The sequence below is a fragment of the Capsella rubella genome, unplaced genomic scaffold (genome assembly GCF_000375325.1).
Source record: "Capsella rubella cultivar Monte Gargano unplaced genomic scaffold, Caprub1_0 scaffold_4, whole genome shotgun sequence".
In the NCBI taxonomy this organism is placed as follows: domain Eukaryota; kingdom Viridiplantae; phylum Streptophyta; class Magnoliopsida; order Brassicales; family Brassicaceae; genus Capsella; species Capsella rubella.
In genome coordinates, this window is record NW_006238920.1 from 10502075 (window position 1) to 10519889 (window position 17815).

General features: G+C 32.9%; 4 protein-coding genes across 8 annotated transcripts; all 4 read left to right on the forward strand.

Moving 5' to 3' along the window:
- The first annotated feature begins 2921 nt into the window (after nt 1–2921).
- On the forward strand, nt 2922–5012 carry LOC111831170. Its single transcript, XM_023784930.1, has 7 exons — nt 2922–3000; nt 3113–3184; nt 3299–3448; nt 3636–3800; nt 4099–4152; nt 4277–4423; nt 4576–5012. The coding sequence occupies exons 1-7, from the start codon at nt 2929–2931 to the stop codon at nt 4945–4947; spliced, it is 1032 nt and encodes a 343-aa protein (XP_023640698.1). The 5' UTR covers nt 2922–2928; the 3' UTR covers nt 4948–5012.
- Nucleotides 5013–6821: 1809 nt separating this feature from the next.
- On the forward strand, nt 6822–11458 carry LOC17889383 (putative white-brown complex homolog protein 30). The gene is made up of 14 exons (XM_006296381.2): nt 6822–7051; nt 7155–7231; nt 7306–7581; nt 7692–7755; nt 7855–8001; nt 8183–8217; nt 8318–8391; nt 8467–9323; nt 9477–9773; nt 9870–10334; nt 10422–10570; nt 10683–10972; nt 11064–11197; nt 11276–11458. The coding sequence occupies exons 1-14, from the start codon at nt 6822–6824 to the stop codon at nt 11430–11432; spliced, it is 3252 nt and encodes a 1083-aa protein (XP_006296443.1). The 3' UTR covers nt 11433–11458.
- Nucleotides 11459–11835: 377 nt separating this feature from the next.
- LOC17888862 (translin) lies at nt 11836–14278 on the forward strand. The gene is made up of 7 exons (XM_006294599.2): nt 11836–12247; nt 12462–12558; nt 12646–12761; nt 13334–13378; nt 13492–13517; nt 13654–13789; nt 13900–14278. The coding sequence occupies exons 1-7, from the start codon at nt 11857–11859 to the stop codon at nt 14010–14012; spliced, it is 924 nt and encodes a 307-aa protein (XP_006294661.1). The 5' UTR covers nt 11836–11856; the 3' UTR covers nt 14013–14278.
- A 188-nt stretch (nt 14279–14466) lies between these two features.
- LOC17889687 lies at nt 14467–17643 on the forward strand. 5 transcript variants are annotated; one of them, XM_023784027.1, is made up of 9 exons: nt 14467–14618; nt 15645–15821; nt 15922–15974; nt 16064–16154; nt 16239–16527; nt 16616–16706; nt 16787–17017; nt 17135–17191; nt 17270–17643. In XM_023784027.1, the coding sequence occupies exons 2-9, from the start codon at nt 15695–15697 to the stop codon at nt 17441–17443; spliced, it is 1113 nt and encodes a 370-aa protein (XP_023639795.1). In that variant the 5' UTR covers nt 14467–14618; nt 15645–15694; the 3' UTR covers nt 17444–17643. The 5 variants fall into 5 exon arrangements, with proteins under 5 accessions (XP_023639795.1, XP_023639797.1, XP_023639796.1 ...); XM_023784029.1 differs by having other exon boundaries at nt 14467–14569; XM_023784028.1 differs by having other exon boundaries at nt 14599–14684.
- Nucleotides 17644–17815: the final 172 nt, after the last annotated feature.

Genomic DNA, 17815 nt, shown 5'->3' on the forward strand with positions numbered 1-17815 from the left:
ACACGTTTAAGTACCTGATTTGCTTTCTCTCTTTTTTTTTTTTTTTTATTCTCTAATCTCCTTTTCTCCACATTAGACCTTTTTTTTTTGGGAAAAAGAAACACTTATAGAGAGAACAACAAGCAGAAAAAAAGAAAAAAAAAGGATTTGGATCTGTCATGAAACAGAGCTTGAAGAAGTTTTGTCTGTGTCAGATTATAGCCAAAGCTGAGACTTACAAAGAATTGAACCAAAGTAAATCATAATTCATGTGTTACACAAAAGGAAATCAGAATCTACTACACCAAGGGGAAAAGATAAACAAATCATAATTCATGTATTCCAAAAGGCTCTTGAACCAAAGTAATCCAGACACAAACATATGTAATACATAAGTTTAACATACTTTTCAGCAAATTTTTTTGAAACTGTGTGTTTTTGTATTAATTATTAAAGATTTTAAGGAAACAATCTTGTATAGTAATGAATATGAATCTTAGAAGCGAAGCAACAAGTACATAGATGAGTCTATTCTTATCAAAGACACATGGTGACATGCATGAAATGATTTGGCGACCATCGATGTGTTCATATATTGGAGTGCTAAGATGATTTGGAGGAGATCCTGAATAAAAAAAAGTCGAAGAACTTCTTCTTATGTCCCGCTTTTTGATAGGTTTAGCTAGTATAACTAATTAAGTCGCATGTACTAGCTAGCCGATATGGCATCCGTACTTGTCGACACAGTAATGTTATTACAATGGTCATGATGATCTCTGTGACTCATACGAGTAGCAAAAAGGGGCATATGCACTGGTACTCCTGCTCTTCTACTGCCTTGTGTTTCTTCTTCCCCCTCAATGGAAACTACTATCCAATATAGGCTTTGCTCCATCTATAATAGGAATACTGCCCATTCTGATGTTTTGAAAGGATCAATCAAATCTCTCTCTATTGGGACTTTTTTTTTTCTTTCTTTCTAATCAGCTGCTCTGAAGAGATACAGAGGGGGAAAAAATGCTATATATCTTAGATGCTCCTGTACAAGAGGCTAAAAAAAAGGTTTTGAATCGATGTGTTTGAATTGTGTTCACTGTGTTTGTATTCTTCTATCTTCCAACAGATTTCCAGTTACACCTGTCTACATTGAAATGATTGTTCAAAGGCATAATCAGAAACAATAACAAAAAAAAACAGCATCTGAAACCAAATCAGCTGAGCTATTGAATGTTTCTATACATATCTTGTTACAATATAAGTGAAATACTCAAGTTTGAATATTCTATATATATATAGCGTCTTTTATCTAGCCAAAATCCATGTCACATGTCTGACTCTGACTGAGCACAACTAAATGGTTGACTAACGGATGGTTAACACCGTTTAGATCAACGTATATAACGGCTAACGGATTTACACTGATAGATAGGTAATTTGAATTTTGTGTTTATTCGGTTTTAAAATGCAATCGAATATCATTATTTGGATAATGCAAAACATTTTGTAATTTATTTGGGTATCGTTTCTCTGAAGTTTGCATAAGATCACCTTTTTCTTTTTGTTGTTGTTTAATTTAATTGCATAAGATCAGTTGTTTTCACGTTAACACATTAATCATCTTCCGTATACATTTGCACTTCATTCTGCATGAACATGGATACGTTCATCTAATATATATTGCAGACCTTTCTTGTAAATGTAAAAACAAAAAAAATTGTACTTTTTTTTTTTTTTTGTAATGAAAACTCATATATTCATTCATCTATGCTGAGGACATTGTCATTCATGTACAAAAATTAATAAAATATATGTTTTTAGTTATTTTTGTTTAAAATAATTTAAATTTTGATGAAATATTCAACCATCAAATAATATTCTACTAAAAACATTCGATACTTGAAAAGAATTTTAGTTCAACATATACATTAGCAGTCCAATACCTATTTCGTTTTTAGTTTAGAAAATTATCACTTTATCTAGAAGAATTACTAGACCTTAAAAAAAATGTAATTTTACAACTATATTAAATTGATTTTCGTATTTGACACATTTGGCGGAATTATTAGAGGATAGTGATATGACTAGCAATAACTTTCTGTTAACAATCTCCATTTAGTCTAAATAAGATTCTAAACTTATTGCTAGTCATAATTGATTCTAAACTTATTGCTATGACCATGATCAAATACATTAGTCATACTAAAATGGTCAAATATTCTAAACTTATTGCTAGTCATAATTAATTCTAAACTTATTGCTATGACCATGGTCAAATACATTATTCATACTAAAATGGTCAAATCAACAAAACTTATTGCTAGTCATAATTGATTCTAAACTTATTGCTATGACCATGGTCAAATACATTAGTCATTTTTGATACATTTGTCATACTAAAATGGTCAAATCAACAATACTTGACTAATGTATCAAAAATTCAAACCAAACTTTGTGATTTAAATGAAATTTTGAAATTTGATATTATTTTTTTTCCAAATTTAAAAGTTTATGTTTTTTTCATTTTCTCTTTAATATTTTTGTCTTTATAATTAAATAATTGTATTAGTCACTTATGAAAACTTTATATTAGATGAATTATATAATTATTGACTAAATAAATTTATTTGATGTTGATCAAATTAGTGTAACAAGTATATCTTTTGTATTGACACTTTAGGTAGGTTATAAAGGTGAAGTGATAAGACTAGAAGCAAATTTATTATGGTTGACCCAAAATTAATATTAAATTTACTATAGTCAACAGTCAAATCTTTGTATTTGACACTTTTGGTAGGTTTATAAAATGTGACGAGATATGATTAGCAACAAATTTCTTAGACGTTACTACTCACTATTGTTATATATATATATATATATATATATATATATATATATATATATATATGTATACTTAAATTATCAATGGAGAACAAAGAGTAAAAATTAACAATGGGTTTACATCTTGTGCTAGTTCTTGCTTCTTATATGTTTTTAACGTTAGCGGCCGATGGAATCATTGATGTGAGATTCTAATCACTTTTATTTTGTTTGTCCACTATTTACGTATGAATTTGGATTTTTTTTCTTTTTATAATAATATTTTTGATTTCTTAAGTCATAATTGATTTTACAGGATTTTGATTGTGTTAATATATATAAACAACCAGCTTTCGAACATCCATTGTTGAAACACCACAAGATTCCGGTATGATAATTTACGTTTTTATTGATATACGGCAAAAATATATTTTTGATAGAGAATAATTTATTGTAATTTTATTTTTTAACTTAAAATTGTTATTCTTGTGTTATGTGCTAGGAACAATTTCTCTCAAATGAAAGCCGAACAAGAATTTATAAGTATAAAATAAATAATCAAAGTTGTCCAAAAGGAACAGTACCAATTTTAAGGCAAAGAAATGGAACCGAGAGCATTCATCTTGACACGGTTGAGTACCCCGGCCAACATGTATGTTTTCCTCTGTTAACATAGTTTTATTGAAATATCTATATCATCCCATATGACATTTTATCTTATTCACAACACAAAAAAAGGTTATATCAGTCAAGTTCTTTTCTTCTTTCTAGTGTGTTGTGATTATAAGACATGCAAAATTTAGTAAAAGTGTCAACATTTTTATTTATGTCATATACAGTTTGCAACAATTGAGACTGTTTTGGATGGGAGCATATATCGAGGAGTAGAAGCTGGGATAAGTGTTCATAATTTAACACTACAAAATAACCAATATAGTAAAAGTCAAATTTGGTTAGAGAACGGACCTCGCGATCAACTCAACAGCATACAAGTTGGTTGGGCGGTAAGTTGTTATCATTTTTATAAAACAACATGTTTACTTCAATTTTATATATAATACATTTACATAATATAATAGATAAACATATTTAATTATATCTATGAGCATATAATCAATTAAAATAATTCTTTCAAAATTATAGAATGATTACTCATAATACAAGAAGATAACTTTGTGGTGATCTAGTTTATAAGACTCAACATGATATATTGGAGAAATAGAGTTTGAGTATACATTTTTTGAAACAAACATTTTCATACTTATATCTGAAATTTTCTGTTTTTTCATGTTTTTTTAATAGGTGCATCCAAGATTATATGGTGATAGTTTGGCGCGATTTACAATATATTGGACTGTGAGTAAATTAATTACTTTTTAATAACGTTTCTTTATACATGGCAAACGGATAAAGGGTTTGCCTTAACTTTTTTTTTTTTGCATGAGCTTTTACCCTTTAATTTTTTTTTTTAATTTATTAGGCAGATGGCTATAAAAAAACTGGATGTTATAATATAAAATGTCCTGGCTTTATTCTTGTTACTCGAGAACCCTGGGTTGGAAGTGTATTTGATACATCTTCTATTTATGGTAAACAAACAGTTGGTTTTTACGCGAAAATTATTCAGGTAAAAATTTATCTACTATATATTATTTTCAAGTTTTGGATTAAAATAATTTTTGTATAATTATTTGGTAGAATTTCTTGATGTCACATATGTACTTATAAATTTTAAAATTTTTGTCTAATATACTTTTGTTATGATTTAATACTTATCAGGATGGTTTCACTGGAAACTGGGCACTAAAAGTTTTTGATAAACTAATTGGATACTGGCCCAAAGAGTTATTTACACATTTAAACAAAGGAGCTTCTTTGGTACGTTATGGAGGAAATACATTTACATCTTTGGACGGAATTAGTCCTCCAATGGGAAATGGTCATTTTCCGCATATAAACTTTAAAACAACCTCACATTTTTTGCATGTTAAAGTTTGGAATTTGAAATATCAATCCGTTGATATTGAAGATAGAAAATTAAGACAATATTCAGATTCTTACAAATGCTATAGACTAATGTACTGGGGCTATGTAAAGTCGATTGGGGTATCTTTTTCTTTTGGAGGACCAGGTGGAAATTGTGGTACTTGATGATTAATGAATTAAAATATGTATCGACCATTTGGAAGAGAAATAAAAGTTGACTAATTATACTATATTTTTTCTACTCTATATCCATATTTCTTATGAGAACTAAAAAAATATTTATGTATTAAAAAATATCATTTAGCGAAAGTTTAAGAGAAATTCCCTTGGATAGCACATTTTAAGTTTTTTTTCCAAAAATATCACAGTTTGTTTTTTTATTCCAAAAATACCACAAAAATTTTATTTTCCAAAAAATATCATAAACATAAAAATCTGAATTTCGAAGGTATAGAATTTTTTAATTTTATTTTTGGGTTGACTATTTATATTTAGGGTATAGTTTTTAGGGATATGGTTTTAATATTTAGGATTTAGAAATTAGTTTTGAATGTTAAAAATGTTAGATTTAATTTTGTAGTATTTTTGGAAAAAATATATTTTAGTTATAATTTTGGAAAATAAAACTCATAATGCTATTTTTGAAAACAATACCCTTTTCAATTGTATTTAACAGAATTCCCCAAAGTTGATCGTAAAGAAATTAAAGTTCAACAAAGGTAACAATGATTTATTAAGTGGAAATTTCAAACACACACACACACACAAAAAAAAATAAAAAAAATAATGAATTTACAGTATCCTTTTTAGCTTTGAAAGAAATTAAAAGAGAATCAAATAAGAGTAAATATTTATTGGCCCGGAAAGAAAGAAGAGAAAAGAAGAAGCAATCTTCCAAAGTTTATGCGATTGCCAAACTTTACGTGTTTTGCCAAATTGTGATTCTATAAACTATTACTTTCACTAAATTTTATTCAAAATAAGTAATTGAAAATTATATAATTAAAAATATATATATAATTTTTATTTAATTGTAGACTTATTTTCTTCAATTTAAATTTATAGATAAATTTAGTTTTTTGAAATTTTCCCTTATTTTTTTTAATTTCAGTAGACTTAGTTTTCTGCTCCACTGACTTATTAAAATAGTTGACTTATGTTATGGTAGATTGATTTCTAAATTGATATATCGATTTTGTTTCAATTATTTAAAAAAAATTGTACAGATTTCAAATTTCTTATTTAAATTATAATCCTTATAAAACTGTAGAATTATAACATATGTCAACAAAAATTGAACATCTTATTATATAAAAATTGATTTTTTTTTTTAATTACAATTCAAATTTTAAAAGATACAAGATTTGATTAAAAAAAAAAAAGATACAAGATAAGGTGTTTCGTTCTTTTGTCAACAAGATAAGGTGTTGTTACGACTGCTTTTAATAAGCACTTCTTTTCCTAACGGGAGATACAAGAGGTTGTAGTATATGGTTTTCATCTCCCTCTATATATTGATTTGTTGCTTTTGCCATTTTTATAACGCTTATCAATTTTACAAGAATATATATAATTCGCAAAAAGTGTCGTAATGAAATCCAAAAACTCCACTTTGTCATGCTCCTCCAATATAGTATACCTATTTCTATATTTGGTAAATAAGTTGTAAGAAACCATTCATTTTTCTCTGCCATATTATTAATTTGCTAGAAATCTGGACCTCCTTCCATGACTCTTACGATGACCCTTCTCAACTCTCTCTTTTCACACAAGTCTCTATCATTTTTCAAAACTTTGGATCTCAAACGTCCTCATTTCAAGATTTCCAAAATTTTTTTGCAACAAGCTCGTTCTCTTTGTGACCATATTGACGTTTGGTTCTCAAGACATGATAGAAATATACACAAGACATCTCTACAAATATTTCGATTGGTAGCTTCCAATGTTTCTATTATTCCATTGTTTGCTCAGAAAATTCAAATATTTCAGTTCGGGAGGTTCGATTTCGATATCAAGAGTCAATACTTTGATTAAGAACAATGAGAGTTAGGGTTGATGGTTGTCGGACACAACACATCTTATTGTTCTTTGTTTTTTGGTTGAGTTTTATATCTTTGTCATTATGCCTCGACGGAGATGACTATAGCAAAACAGGGAACCCAAAAGTTCTTGTTTCCGTTACAAACCTTATATATGGTCGACTTCAGAATCTAAAGAACGTCTTAAAGGCTGACGTTGATCGAGATTTAGGATACTGCATCAAAAATTTGTAAGTATATATATTTTCATTAAATCCGCTAATGTATATATATATATATATTTAGTCCCATGCATATTTGAGCCGATCAATACAATCACATTTTATAATTCAGGAAGAACGATTGGAATGAAGCATTCAACTTTGATAATAATCTGGACTTCTTAAGCAACTGTGTCAAGAAAACTGAAGGTAAACAAGATAAATGATTATTTTTGAGTCAATTAAGTACATGAATATTGAGATTTAATGTTCTTGTCATGCAGGTGACCTAACAATTAGACTATGTACAGCTGCTGAGATAAAGTTCTACTTTAGTAGTTTTGTTAGAAGAGATGAAGCAACAACGGTTCATGTAAAGCCTAACATCAACTGCAATTTAGCTAAATGGGTTTCCGGATGCGAGCCAGGATGGAGTTGCAATGCGGATGACGATAAGAGATTCGATCTCAACAATGGAAAAGTTCTTCCCTCTAGAACTCGTAAATGTCAACCTTGTTGTGAGGGCTTCTTTTGTCCACAAGGTCTTGCTTGCATGATACGTAAGAAAATCACATACTCACCTAATTATATATATCAACATTTTGAATACCAACAACTTCAAACCTAACATACTCATTGTTGTTTTGTTCTCTGACTTATGTAAATGAAGCGTGTCCATTAGGCGCATATTGCCCGCTTGCCAAGCTTAATAAAGCAACAGGAATTTGCGAGCCGTAAGTTCGTTGTTAATTTAATTCTCTGGAGTAATTTGCTAAAGTAATGAAGATTGATATTAGTGGATGATTAATTAAAGAGTATTTTTTTCATTTCAGATATAATTACCAGATTCCTCCGGGGAAATTGAACCATACATGTGGTTCAGCAGACAGTTGGGTTGATGCGGAGAGCAGTGGTGATATGTTTTGTTCTCCAGGTTCATATTGCCCAACAACAATTCGAAAGGTCACTTGTAGTAGTGGGTATTGATTCTTTTATCTCACAACTCTCTTTACTTTTGTGTTTCATATGTAAAGTATTCATCATTTTAGTTACATGAAGGATGTAAATGTGACGATAAAAGAACATATATTTTCCTTTTTTTGTCAACTAATGTTTTGGTCATATACATAGTTAATGAGTTGATAAAATGTGTTTACTCAGGCATTACTGCCGACAAGGTTCTACTTCACAAAAACGTAAGTTTCTAAAACCCAAGAAAAATATATTGTTTTATCATATGATCTTTTTAAATAGATTACAATTGAAGTTGATCTATATTTTTGGTGACTGTTTTAGCATGTTTCAAGCTCGCAACGTGTAATCCGAATACGGCAAACCAAAATATTCATGCCTACGGAGCTATCTTAATTGTAAGTTGTTAACTAGAGAACACATTATTTCTTTAAAATTTGTTGGGAATTATATTTTGGTTATTGTGTATGTAGGCATCACTAAGTCTTGTGATGATCATGGTTTATAACTGTTCTGATCAAGTTCTTGCCACTCGAGAAAAAAGACAAGCAAAATCAAGAGAAGCTGCAGCAAGACACGCAAAAGAAACAACACAAGCTCGAGAAAGGTGGAAAACTGCAAAAGATGTTGCCAAGAACCAAAAGATGGGATTGTCTGCACAGCTATCTCAGACATTTTCTCGCATGAAATCTGCTAGGAAGGATGCTGCACCAGCTAAAGCTTCTGGAAAGTCAAAAGACAAGAAAAAAGAAGCAAGTAATCTAACCAAGATGATGAAATCAATGGAGGAGAACCCGAGTAACAACGAAGGGTTTAACGTAGGGACTGGTACTAGTAAGCATGGGAAGAAGCCACAAGCTCCAAAGGGTAAACAACTACATACTCAGAGCCAGATTTTCAAGTATGCATATGGTCAGATTGAGAAAGAGAAAGCTATGGAGCAAAACAACCAGAACTTGACATTCTCTGGAGTCATTTCAATGGCCACTGACAATGATATGAGGACTAGACCTGTTATAGAAGTTGCGTTTAAGGACTTAACTCTTACATTGAAGGGTAAACATAAGCATATATTGAGATCTGTTACGGGAAAGATCATGCCAGGTCGTGTCTCTGCCGTCATGGGTCCATCAGGAGCTGGGAAAACTACATTTCTTTCTGCCTTGGCAGGAAAGGCAACTGGATGTACGAGGACTGGTCTAATCCTCATAAATGGCAGAAATGAATCCATAAACTCATACAAGAAGATCACTGGATTTGTTCCACAAGATGATGTAGTGCATGGGAATCTTACCGTCGAGGAGAACCTTCGATTTAGCGCAAGATGCAGGTAAACCATGGTAAACTTATTCTCATAACCAGCACATAACATAGAGAGGATATAAAAATATTTGGTTAAATTTTTCTTACTATCATATTGAGTTTATACTATAAAAACGTTGCATATTGTTTATTTATGTATATATGTTTTACTTACATGCAGATTAAGTGCTTATATGTCAAAAGCAGACAAAGTGTTGATCATTGAAAGAGTGATTGAAAGCTTAGGACTACAACATGTAAGGGACTCGTTGGTTGGTACGGTAGAGAAAAGAGGAATCTCTGGAGGGCAAAGGAAGCGAGTGAACGTTGGTGTGGAAATGGTCATGGAACCTTCTCTATTGATATTAGATGAACCCACTACAGGTTTAGATAGTGCATCTTCACAGTTACTTCTTAGAGCACTTCGACGTGAAGCACTTGAAGGAGTTAACATATGTATGGTCGTGCATCAGCCTAGGTACATTATCTCCACAATGAATTAGTTATGAAACGAATATAGATTTTACTAACATTGTTAACTCAATAATATGCTTTTTTCTTCTTCTCTCATCAGTTATACAATGTACAAAATGTTCGATGACATGATAATACTAGCAAAAGGTGGCCTCACCGTGTACCATGGATCCGTGAAAAAAATAGAAGATTATTTTGCTGATATCGGGATCACCGTACCGGATCGTGTCAATCCTCCTGATCATTATATAGATATTCTTGAAGGCATAGTGAAACCAAATGGTGATATAACAGTGGAACAGCTTCCTGTGAGATGGATGTTGCACAATGGTTACCCTGTGCCTCATGATATGTTGAAGTTTTGTGATGGACTCCCTTCATCATCATCTGGAACAGCTCAAGATGAATCCTCTCATAACTCTTTTAGTAATGATTTATGGCAAGATGTGAAAACTAATGTCGAGATCACGAAAGATCAGTTGCAACACAATTACTCCAACTCTCATGACAATTCTAATCGAGTAACTCCTACCGTAGGTCGACAATATAGATATTTTGTTGGAAGGTATGATTTTGTTAATTTGTCATAACGAAATTTTGTGGTCACTAGTTTTGTTATATGTACATTAAAACTTTAGTCTATTTATTTCAGGGTTGGAAAACAACGACTTAGAGAAGCAAGACTACAAGCGTTAGATTTCCTAATATTATTAGTTGCAGGAGCTTGTTTAGGAACTCTTGCTAAGGTGAACGACGAGACTATTGATACACTTGGCTACACATACACGATTATAGCCGTCTGTAAGTTTTTCAACAAGTAGACAAATATTGACTGATATATATATTCATGAGAATTCGAGATTTTTGGATACTTAGCTAATATATATTTTTCTATATCTTTCTTGTTTTGTAGCTCTTTTGTGTAAGATCTCAGCGTTGAGATCTTTCTCTGTAGATAAATTACAATATTGGAGAGAAAGTGCCGCTGGAATCAGTAGTTTGGCACATTTTATGGCTAAAGACACAATGGACCATTTGAACACATTTATGAAACCTTTAGTGTACTTGTCCATGTTCTACTTCTTCAACAACCCGAGATCTAGTTTCGAAGACAACTACATTGTACTAGTCTGCTTGGTCTACTGCGTAACAGGCATGGCTTACATATTTGCCATCTTGTATAATCCTAGTGCAGCCCAACTGGTTTGTATCCACTTTCTGATAATCCATTAAAATAAGCTACCGAAACCTTCGACTAACAATATGATACATTTTGTGGTTATTATATTTGCAGTTGTCGGTGTTAGTACCCGTTGTTATGACTCTCATCGCGAATCAAGATAAAGAAAGCATGGTTCTTAAGTATCTCGGAAGCTTCTGCTACCCGAAATGGACTCTTGAAGCTTTTGTCCTTTCCAATGCTCAAAGGTAGATAAAGGTTTTATTATTTTTCTTTCTATCACATATATTATTTTTGTTTGATTTTGGATATTATTGTTGGTTTAGGTACTCTGGAGTATGGGTGGTGACGAGATGCAGCTCATTGTCACAAAACGGATATGATCTTAGTGATTGGATATTATGTCTCATTGTTCTCGTTCTCATGGGACTAATTTGCCGATTCATAGCTTACTTCTGCATGGTTACATTCCAGAAAAAGTAATCTAATTTACCCATGCGGTTTTAAAAAATGAGTACATTTTTGTAGATACAAATTAAATCTTGTAACGAAGTTGTACTATTGGTACATTATTATAACTGAGTTATATAAGTAGAATTAGAAATTTCCAATTTCCAGTTTCCGAATTTACAAGTTCTACCGTACTTTACTTTGGTATATCTCAATCTCAATCCGGTTTGTTAATTGTGATCCTGTTTAAATTTCGTTTTGGATCATAATTTGTCCTTCGCATAGAATATTTTTTCATTTGGTAAATTATTTTAGATAATGGTGATTAATTACAAAGAATTCGGTTTATGTTCAATTCAATTCGGTTTGGTTAATATGACCCGGTTTAATCGGTTCATAAATCCAAAGATGGTGGCGGAAAGAGAAACTGAAGCGGCGTAACTTTAAGAAAAACACGATGATGAGTTCGGCGTTTAGAAACGCTCACTTGACTGCGTCTCGTTTGATAAACCCTAAGCCCTTTTCTTCTTCTTCGATTCTCCATTTCCTTCCTCTCTGTTCCGGCGACGCTTCTCCTCGGCGTTCCAATCCTCTCCGGCATCGAAACTCGGTGTCTCCTTCATCTTCCTTCCCTTTCTGCTCAATTTCTTCTTTCTGCATTCCTATGGCGGGAGGAGATGGTCAAGGCTCTCATTCGCTTGAGAAACAGTTCGACAGTTTCCGTGTTCAATTGGAAGAATCTGCTGCTTTGAGAGAGCAGATTCGTGCTGTGGTTATGGAGATTGAGTCCGCTACTAGGCTCATTCAAGCTAATCTTCTTCTCGTTCACCAGTCACGACCTATTCCTGGTACATTATTAGTCTCTGGGTCTTTGTATTTGAAAAATGTTGGAACTAAATAGGTTGAAAATTGCATCCTTTAGCTTAATTTTTGAAATTGCTTGCTGGGTTCTGAACTTTGGTGATGAAGTTCTCTTTGAAGGGAAGTAACTGAAAATGAAGAAATTGCGTACTTGTTATTGAGAAACTAATAAGATTGCTCATTTCTGTTGATGGATATCAGAGGTTATCGAGAAATCTAAGGAAAAAATCAATGATTTGAAGAAGTTTTACGGCCGGCTTGCTGAGATTCTTCGGGAGTGTCCTGGACAGTACTATAGGTAAAGTTGATAGTCAGATGTAGTACATTTTTGTATTTGGAATGCATTTTCTGCAAGGATTTAGTGATAAAAGGTTTTGTAATTTAGGTACCATGGAGACTGGAGAAGTGAAACACAAGCAGTGGTCTCCCAGCTTGCTTTTATGCACTGGCTAGAAACTGGAACTCTTCTTGTGCATACGGAAGCTGAAGAAAAACTTGGGTGTATGTCTCTGGATCTCAGTTTATTATTTTTCTTGCTTTCAGTATATATCATGGCCTAGTGGTTGCATCAGAACATAACCTGATTCTTGCTGGTTCTCTCACAGACTTTAGAAAAACTCACAATAATGAACGAGTCTACTTTTCTCAATAATCAGATTCAGTTTGCCAATAGTCTTCTTCTCTTTTACAGTTAATTGACTCTCTTATGATCCCTTATTAGTTTGTTAAGTTATCTACCTTAGTCTTACTCTTTGCAATTGATTTTATGCCAAGGCTTTGTTTCAGCCTGCATTTTATCCATTTTAGTGTCAATCATTTTGCTTAGATTTGATCTTTCACCTCAATTGAGGGATTTATTACTGTTTTCCACAAACTCAGTTATACTCCCTTAGGATAGATACAGATGCGATAATGATGCGAAGGTTGAATTTGCATAATGTTGGTGTAGAATAGACCATTCTCCAAAGTATTGTTTTGTTTGAAATCTGGAATTGTAATTTTGCCAAAGTACTTTTCTCTTTTGTTGAATTTAAGCAGAATGTTTCTTCTAATTCCACTTCATTGTATATCAGTGAACAGTCTGGAGTTTGGATTGGAGACTGAAGATTATCTGACTGGTATGTTTCTGAGAAAGAACCCCTAATCTATAGATCAAATAAGCCCCTGAGTATTTAATGAATAGCAACATTACTTTTATATTCTGATCTTCAGCTTTTTGAATACTTTGCAGGAATCTGTTTCATGTCAAATGATCTTGTAAGATCAGTTTTCATCCCTAATTCTTACTTTATTAGCATCCTAGTTGATAGCAACTAATGAAAAACGGTTAGAAAAATGCAAAAATGGGAATTTTGCTAAATCATTTTTCTGGGATGATGCAATGTTTGAGCAGCCTAGGTACGTGGTAAATCGAGTGACAGCAGGAGACTACGACTGCCCGAGAAAGGTGATGAATTTCTTGACGGATCTTCACGCAGCCTTTCGCATGCTGAATCTCAGGAACGATTTTCTGCGCAAGAAATTCGACAGTAAGTCGCATCTCCCTCATCTGACTGCTCTTGTTCTCCATTTGCTTAGCTGAGAGTGAGATTGTAAGTAGTAACATAAAAATATTGTTTGTATAATTGAACTGTGACAGGTATGAAGTATGACCTGAGAAGAGTGGAAGAAGTTTACTATGATGTGAAGATCAGAGGTTTAATATCCGGTGGGGATATTCCTGGCGTCCAAGTAACCCAAGGCCAATCTTAAGTCTCCACTCTCAATCTATTCAGACTATGTTTAGCTCAGCAAGAAAACGGTTTCTATAAAACAAAAAACAGTGTACAAGCCCCCTCGAGCAATCCCTGAAAACGACACGTGGTTTTTAATCTTTGTCGCCGACCTTTACTTCTGAATTGGGTGGGCCTTTGACTTAATACGAAAGGCCCATATTTTATTCCTTTGGAACGAACAGACGTCTGTGTGAAATAAGGAGTCAGTAAACGTCGTGAAAAAGAATCTAAACTTTTCCGTTATCCGAGTAAGCAAAGACGATGAGCAATATAACAGTAGAAGGCCATGAACAACATCTGTCATCGTTGCGGACTTGAAACGCACGTTATATTACATTTTATTATTTTACTTACACGAAGACGAAGGTGCCTTTGCCTTACGTCATTTTTTTTGGATTTCAAAACTAAATATAAATCAGCTTTTGGAATCCGGTCAAGAAAAACCAAAACACATAAAACCAAAAAAGGAAAACAAAATTAAAAATCCATCATTCAGTCCAAACAATCAACAGTCGTCGCCATTCACCTCCCTCCGTCAGTGTTCCTTCCTTCTTCTTTCTTCTCCTCTCGACGTCTCTGTTTGGTACTTTTTTTTTTTTTAATGTGTCTCTGACATTGTCCTTAACTCCTTATCCATAATCCCTATCAAGTTAAGGATTTTTTTTTTTTTTTTTTTTTTTTTTTTGAAATAGATTTGTAATGTATGCGTAATCTAGTTGTATTTACTTCGATTTTGTTCTCAGTTTCTTCAAAATTCCAGGTTTTAGTTTAAGGAAGATAAGCTTATTAAGCAGCTTAGATTTTTCTTTTTTCTTCAATCTGTGGTGTAATGTAACAGCTGTGACTCTCTGGCCCACCTTTATACGTAGTATTTGTATTTTTTTCTTCTTTGTGTATTGCATTTTGCAATTTGATTGGTGTAAAATAAACAGGTAGTAAAAAAACATTATAGTATACGCTTCTGTAGCTGAAAGTTTTGGTTTTTATTTGCTTTTTGGGGTTTTTCTGTTTATCCTTCTTCTTCTCTGAGATCATCCGACAAAATAGATAAATAGATAGTTTTCTTTAATACTGTATATTGCCTTAGAATGTCTGTCTTTGCTCTTCTCTAAGAAGTAGATTTTACATTCTTTGTTTATTGTTTTCTTCTAGATTTTAGGCAAAAGTATATATTTTTTAATATGTTTCAGAGAACATGTTTCATGTTTGTAGATTTGTTGTTTGCTTGTATGATGAATGAATCTATTGATTGCGGGAACACATGCCTGATTGATTGATTTTTTTCTTTTTCATATGAGAATTTGAGATCTCGTTTTGTGAATCTAGCATGTAAGTTGAGATTGTGGTTTATGGGCAACATTGTCCGGTTCTGTTCAATTATTTGTGACATACTTGTGATTTTGTACTGTTTATAACATGTGTACTTGACTTTTGGGATGGACTGGAGTGACACCCCGTTTTCCTGAAACTTTTGGATTCAACTGTGAGAGTGTGGATTTATCTGCTTCTCCTTCACTTGTGTTTCTTGGTTTATGTTGTAGATTATGATGAATTTTCCTCATGACTTATTCATCTTTTCCTTTTCTTATATATTCTCTTTTCTTTATAGGTTGATGAGAATGTTTGCCATTCAACGACTAGTATAAAAGCATTTTTATTATGGAACCTAAACATGACAATACCGCGGTTGACAGTTTCTTAGGGCTCGGCATGGAGAATATGGGCTTAAGCTCCACGATGGATGAATTCTCTCATGGATTTGACTTTAGCTTTCTCCCAGATTATGGTAAATCAGTTACAGTGCACTTGTGTTGAATGCTTTGTAGTCTTTTGTAAATGGGAACATTTTGTTCATGCTAGAGTTCTCTTTCATTTTATTATATTAGGTGGACTAAACTCTTGTAGCACTCAAGATGTGGGAGCAGGTTTAAAGTTCGAAGTATGTGTTCTCTTTATGCTCTCTAGTCTCTATTCCATGGTTTCTTTCTTGATTCATTCTTCAAATGAAAGTTTTCTATCATCTCGTAGATTCTTGATGGCTTTCTCGATGAAGTTGAAGAAGTGGAAGATATATACGCATCACATGATCTTTCTTCTATCGGTAACCATATCTTTCCAGGTAAATTTTATGTGATTCTATCATCCTAGTGCATCTGAGGAATATATGGTTTACAATTTTATGTGCTCTATTTTTCACTTGCAGAAACTGAAGTCAAGAAGAATGTATCTGAATTAGATGGTGACCCCTATGGTCTTAAGAACAACCGTTCATCTAATTCTCCTGGAATAAGTGGAAGCATCTCAGAGTCATCAAAAGAAACTGCTCCACATGCTGAATCCCCGAATCAGAATGCATCCAATGAAAGAGTTAAAGATAGTTTGGATTCAAATGAGTCAGAAGATGACAATAAACCACTATCCACTTTTATAGGCTCTTGGGTTAAACGAGGCAAGAATCGGAAGAAGAATTTGTCCAACACCGCTTATAGTAGGTAATAGTATGTGCTTAAAGTCGTATTCTGAATATATATAATCACAGACATCAGATTTCCTAGTGAACTCTCATTTTTAATGTTGCAGAATAAATTCTTCTGGTGAAAGAATGTCTTGTGTGTCCTATGGCTTCAGGCCCCGGAAAGGACCTATGAAGAAATACATGCATACTTCAACGGTTTGTCTTACTCTTCAAGACTACAGAGTTGTCCCATTTTTTTATATAATTTATGTAAACCAACCATTTGATATTTGCAGGAGAATACATTTTCTGATGATCAACTAACTTCATCGGAGAAAGAAGATGACATTTCTGTAACAAAAACATCCAGAACCAGAAGTGACAGGAGAAAGCATCAGAGAATGTGGACTGTTGATGAAGTTATGAAGTTGGTTGATGGTATTTCTCACTTTGGTGTTGGAAAATGGACCGATATAAAGAACCTCTTCTTTCATTCTGCAGCGCACCGCACACCCATCGATATCAGAGTATATCACCGTTTTCCTAAAAATCAAACTGATCTTTAGTAATGCTTGGTGTCTCAGTTCTTTTCCTTGAACCTTCTTTATTTTGTCATAAAAATTCTCCTTGAACCTCCTATGCAGGACAAATGGCGTAATCTACTGAAAGCAAGTTATAAAGACATGCATAATGATGGACAGGTTTGATTTTTCTCTTCCTTTTGTCAACAAACATTCATATTTTGAGAAATCTCTGTAACACAACTTTAAATTATACAGGCTGACGAAAGACGAAAGTCAGTGGCTTGCTCTATACCTAAGGATGTTCTACATCGTGTAAAGGAACTTGCCTCACTCCATCCATATCCATTCTCCAAATCATCGTGTTTCATTCATGATTCCTCAAGAAGCCGAAGCTCTGCAAAGAAGAAGAAGAAGAAGAGGAGGAGTTGATATAAGAGAAAGTCTAGAGAAGCTGTAAAGATATTAAACCAAAATCGACCCCAATCGCTTTAACTGTCTTGGAAAGTGAAAAAAGTTCTCTTTAGGATATCAGTTTTATCTGCAACATCAAAGTTCTTTCATGTGAAGTTTCTGTTACTGAAACTGAGAACGACTTCGACTCAGAAAAGCATTTGCTTACATCCTTTATATTCTCCATCCTAAACTAACAAATAGCAGCGACACAATCCACTATATAGGGTCTGAAATTTCATGGTCACTCAAACCTGTTTCTTGCTTTATCTATGTAACTGTTTATGTAGCTTCGCATCTGGGAAAGAGCAGATGGGAAACAAACAAGTAAAAGAGTTAAATGATTAGCTT